Source organism: Merops nubicus, unplaced genomic scaffold, assembly GCF_000691845.1.
Source record: "Merops nubicus isolate BGI_N331 unplaced genomic scaffold, ASM69184v1 scaffold7716, whole genome shotgun sequence".
NCBI lineage: Eukaryota > Metazoa > Chordata > Aves > Coraciiformes > Meropidae > Merops > Merops nubicus.
Window position 1 is genome coordinate 33,922 of NW_008616870.1, and position 5,662 is coordinate 39,583.

Consider the following 5,662-nt stretch of genomic DNA (forward strand, 5'->3'; position numbering starts at 1 on the left):
CCTGAATCAGGACCTCGGTGATAGCTAGTAGATATGCACAGTACTGCTGGGCAGAGAGATAGGCCCTCAGCTGCCATCTTTCAGCACTTAATCATTGGTTCCGTGACTAGTTGCAACCAGTGAGAAAAGATGTGGAAGTGTGACCCATGTTGTGGTAGGGAAGTCTGACAGCAAATACTCTCAATTACCTCACTGCAGCAGTGACATGCACTCAGAGGTGAAAAGTGGTGGTGCAAAAAGTTTTGCATTGTTGCTTCTTACTTGAGAAGTATTGTGAGACTAGATGGATATTTTTAAAAAAATATCAGCTATGCTATAGTTCCTTCTCAGAAACAAACCCTCCTCAGGGAAAGTAAGGGAATTTTCTTACAAGAAACCACTGCCAGCAGTTACTGATAAAAAAAAAAAACAACAAAACAAAACCAAACAACAAAAACAACAACAACAAAAAAACCTTCTAAATTAAATTGATCAGATCCATGAAGTACATATAAAAAGCTGATAAAATTGCATATATTTCTTGTTTATAGGGCCTTCCTGGCAAAGATGGACCCACAGGCCCACAAGGACCTCCTGGTCCAACGGTGAGTATTTCCCGTGGAACTCATTACTGTAAAGATGAGCAGGATCTGGGGGATTGTAGATCACTGTTATCTAGGCTTCAGTGGATAGGCCAAGGCCAAAGGTTCTCCTTGGAAGTTAAGATTCTCATGATGCACAGGGCTGGCAGAGAGCTGCTTGTCCCATGTAATTCCTTTCCACTCTTAACTCAAGAAAAAAATGTCTCCCATGGGAAGGGGAGACAGTTGTTCCATCAGTAGATTGATAGCTTGTTCTTAGTCAAGCAATTGCATTATACAAAGGAAATTGGTGCTCCTAACATTTGAAATTACATTCTTTTTGTAAGGAATTCCAGTTGGGATTGTCAGCTGAAGTGAACCACCGAGTTTTGCTTGATCAGGAGGCTGGAGATGAGTACGGGTATTCAAATGCTCTCAGAGCAGCCAAGAAAGACAGGAGAGGCCACATTCAACCTTCAAAGCAAGACACATGTTGTCTCCAGATTCAGTCTCATCCTTCTGAGCCAGGGCAGTTAGGCAGGGTTAATTGCTTCCTGATCTACAAAGTTAGGTAAAACTGCTGATGGTGTTGAGTGTTCTCCAAGCAATCCTGCTTTTTTTACAAAGGGTGCTCTGAGTTATCCTCCCTCAACATGGTAGGAATGTCACAGGAATTAGTCTATCAGTTCAGCAATTGGTGCCTGTGTCTGAAAGCAAGGAATACATTACCATTTTTCTCAAGTGTTTTTCTCAGACCTGTCCTTTCAGTGCTCTTTTTTCTGCGACATGTCCTTCTGAGTCCTCTCTCCCAGTACGTCTGGTCTTTGGCAGAATTGTCCGTATACTGTGTGCTGTCTGCACTTCTCCATTAGAGTTATTTCTCTCATCGGGATTCCCATGGATGTTGATTGTCATCACACTATTTGCTTTGTCGTTTTTCCATGTAGGGAATACCTGGTGCTCCAGGTGTTCCAGGTGTTACTGGAAGCCAGGGTCCACAAGGTGATGTTGGAGCTCCTGTGAGTAAAATTGATTAATACTGTTGTATTTGCTGTTTGTTGTGCATTAGTTGGTTTCTGGTCCTGAGTTCATTTTTTTACAGGACTCCTTGGTATTTATAGCTTGTGATCTGTTTGCAGTTAGTGGTTAAGAGAAAAATTGTATTGGTCTTTCTTTGTTTATCCTTCATAATTAAGTTTATTTGTTGATCTTACATGCAATCTTTGGAATATAGGGAGAGGAGAGTCAAAACACAAGATTAAAACACAAAAGCGAAAAACATAACAGTATGTGAATTTTTAGTCCATGTATAGTTACTTTCTCCCTTTTTTTTTTCTTTGTCCTTCAGGCAGCTCTTTGGAAGTTAAAGTATGCCATTTATTAGCTGCAATATTTTCAAAATATTATTCTGATTTTCTAAGTCTGAAAATATAGCATGTATTAAAAAAACGGCTTTCTGGGTATCCATCAGGACAACTGGTTCATGATCGGGATATAGAATGTTATTATAAATTTGACCATCAGTTTCATTGAGTGAAAAATTACACTCTCTATACCTAAAATTAGTATTAGGAACCTCTAATACTGAGTTTGTCTTCCAGATATTATTTTCTTTGCTATATTAAAAAAAAAACAGTTTAGCTACAAGAAAGGTATAAAACTATAAAATGAGTATGTAAATTACATAAAATAGAAGATTTACAGTGGAATTCTTTTCTCTGTAACAGTTCAGATAATACTGTGTATTCACATTTTAACATTTGACCACTGGGTTAATTATAAAGCCTGCTCAGTTTTTTTCCACATATCACAGTGAACATTCTATTTAATTTTTAAAGACGTCAGAATAGGGCAGTATGTATTTCTGACTCCATTTGTGAAAAAGATTTTTTTTTCCCAAATCCAGTTTGTTTTAGAGATTTCGTCCAATGCAAACAATTTATTTGGTTAGGTGGAAATGACTGATAATATATAAGCAAAGATAATAACCTAATGCCCAGTTCTGCATAGTTTCTAAGTGTAACCATGAAATCTACTAAGGAGATTTGATGAGCTGTGGAACTTATTACTATCAATGTATAACACGCTGACTATTCAGATCCTGTCCAAACACATGTTCCAGATACTGAATTAAATTTCCTACAGTATAGATAGGTAGATATTCCTGTGAGTCATGTAAAATTTTTGTTGTGAACGTTTAGACTCTACTAGTTCTGGAAAAACAGCTATGTGGGTGAAAAACACATTGAGCTCCAGTAACTATCTGTCTTTCCTGAAAAAGGTAGAATAGTGGAAAAGAGGCTTAGAAATGATCAGTTTTTGTAGGAGTTTCTTCTTCAGCAGAGCAGTAACTATGTATCAGTCAGCTGGTTACCTCTTCATGCAGACATTTCTTCCCTTCAGGAGTTCCCGACAGATGTCTAGCCTGTCCCAAAAACTTCCACTGGTGAAGCTGTGACTGCCCTAGACAACCTGTTCCAATCCATGATGATCCTTACAGTCATTACAGTATGGCATTATCTTTAATGTCATACAACTTCCTGTGCAATTTAATCCCATTGCTGACACTGTCCATAGCAGATGCAGAGTCTCAGTACAGGAAATGCTATAAAATTTCAGATCAATATTTTGTCTCCTATCAGCCTTCTTTTCCTTACAGTCAGTGATAATTAGACCCATTTCAGCCATGTGAAATGCATCATCTAGTGGCCTGCCCTTGCTGCCATTTTGAACAAGAGAATTCGGTATATGATAAACCCCTGAGAAAGTCATTGTTGCCATACAATTGCTAAAGATGAACGTGTCGTTGAGTACTGAAATGGAAAAGATATATTTTTTATTATCACACAGCCTCCTGAAACCTTGTGTCATCATTATTTTTTTCTATTTTTACTGTAACGCTGCAAGGGAAACAACTTCTAGGTGTTAAAAATTTTGGGTGAGAATTAATTTTGTATTGAATCTCTTCATAGGGTCCTCCTGGAGCAAAGGGTGAAAGGGGTGAGAGGGTAAGTCTATGTTCATGTTACCCATCATTTTTTTCTCTGTCTGGCTTTCCCTCTCATAAAAAGCTTTATCCAACAATTTGTTTCTCTCTGTTTACCTGCACAGTAGTTTTCTCTGTGTAATCAAGCAAACTTTCCTTCTTTTCCAGTCATTGTCTTATATATAGGTACCTTAACATCTTGAAGGTGAGAAGTATGTGGCATTAAACAGGTTCCCAAATCTCTCATTAGGGTTATCGTCTCAAGTCTCTCTTTGCTGGCTAAAACCAGTAATGGGCATCAGGGAAAACCCAAAACTTCTTTAATTTTTTTCTCATCTGTGAGGACATAATCTGTGAGCGATAATAAATGTCATTTATTGCTCTAAGCATTTTTAAGACATAAATGATGCAAAAAATTGTGCTATGACACGGCTGCTGTTGTTATCCAGGGTGATCTGCAGTCCCAAGCAATGGTGCGTGCTGTTGCTCGTCAAGTGTGTGAACAACTCATTCAGGGTAAGCACAGTGATAGTTTGTCTCCTTCTATACTCAAAATGGATCATTTCCTCCCACAATTACTTACAAATATGGTGGTTTTCAAAGCATCCAAGGGGAGCTGTTTGTTTTAGGCTAGACAGTCAGGGTTTATGTAGCAACTAGATTTATGTTCAACTGGATTTATGTCCAACTAGAGCTGATTAGCATCAGCCTTCTAAGACAAAGCCTGAATTGTCTCCAAACTATTTAGTGTACAGAAGCTTTCGCTGTAACAATTTTAAATTTTTATAGACATAAAATAAAAAAAAAAGCCACCCAAACAAAAACCTAACAAAGCAGGGGAAAAAAATTCTACACAATAGTCTTGCGGGCCTGCCAGTGCTCTGTTCAAATTCAGTTGAACCAGATTCTCCTCTGCAACTTGAAAACAGTTGGTTTTTTTTCCCCCGACAGGTCATATGGCAAGATATAACTCAATTCTGAACCAGATTCCAAGCCAGTCTGTCTCAACACGAACCATTGCAGGACCTCCTGGTGAGCCAGGTCGGCCAGGGGCTCCAGGGCCACAGGGTGAACAAGGATCACCAGGCATGCAGGGGTTTCCAGGAAGCCCTGGTCAACCAGGAAGACCAGGAGAAAGAGGTAGGCTTCATACCTTACATATACAAAAATATACTTCTCTTTGCTGATATTCTTATAGATAGTAATCCTGATATGACTGATATAAAATATATTTCCATTTTCTGATTGCATTTGTCTCCTGTCTAAATGTGAGAACGACAGTTTTCTTATGAGTTGATTGGTGAGCTCAACGCAGGCCATAATGAAAGCTCTGGATTGCCTTCTCAGTCATGAAGGTAATGCAGGCTTTGCCAAGTGTGATTTGGCAGGATCAGACAGAGGTTTAATGCCTAAACTGCTGAAGGTGGGTGACATCTAACTGGGCACATCTCATCATATTATGCTTTTATCTTAGTAGGACTCTACCTTTAGAGATCCATCTCACTTCTGCTTTTGAAGAAAGTCATCTGAAAAATGGATAGGTCCATGTTGGGGAAACATTGAGCTTTTCTGCTAAATTTGAAATGTGTCAGTCTGAATAGTTCTAAGTTACGATCGTCTGGAAAGAGTAAGGTTGGTAAGAAGAGGGTGCAAAATCCTGGTTTATGAGGAGTTGAGAAAGTCAAGGAGAGGAAATGGTGAGATTGGAGAGAAGCAATACTATCAACTATTCATTTACCAGAATTTTCTTCTGTATTCTTACATGTAGGCTAGACATCTTTCTCCTTTCTTCTACAGTCATTGCCTCATAAAGAAATGAGCTCCATGTTTTGGTTTATTCTCTCTCTGATACGTGCTATTCAAAAGTGAAGAGCTGGTGGTACTGTTACAAAAATCTGCTAAGTGGGATTTTGAAAATGAATTGCTACGAAGGCCGTTCAGGTCAGGAGCATAATGGTTCCAGTTTACAGTAGCCATGATGACCAGAGTTGAACTGCTGTTTCCAAAGGAAAGTCTTTGAGTGACCCTGTGATTCTGCGGGCCCTTTCTTCACCTTAAAACTGTCATTCTGATTACTTTCTTAAAAAAGAGGTAAGGTTTAGGGTACTAGCCTCAC

At 38.8% G+C, this 5,662-nt stretch overlaps 1 protein-coding gene across 1 annotated transcript in view; it reads left to right on the forward strand.

The window, feature by feature from the left end:
• The window catches only part of LOC103775496 (collagen alpha-1(XIV) chain), a gene marked incomplete at both ends in the record, with an annotated part of 37,807 nt that extends 33,121 nt beyond the window's left edge, over nt 1-4,686 (forward strand). Inside the window, 5 exons of the mRNA XM_008942955.1 lie at nt 531-584; nt 1,508-1,579; nt 3,533-3,568; nt 3,996-4,062; nt 4,498-4,686. Of these exons, the coding sequence (XP_008941203.1) occupies nt 531-584; nt 1,508-1,579; nt 3,533-3,568; nt 3,996-4,062; nt 4,498-4,686 (418 nt within the window). The remainder of the gene's footprint in view (nt 1-530; nt 585-1,507; nt 1,580-3,532; nt 3,569-3,995; nt 4,063-4,497) is intronic.
• Nucleotides 4,687-5,662: the final 976 nt, after the last annotated feature.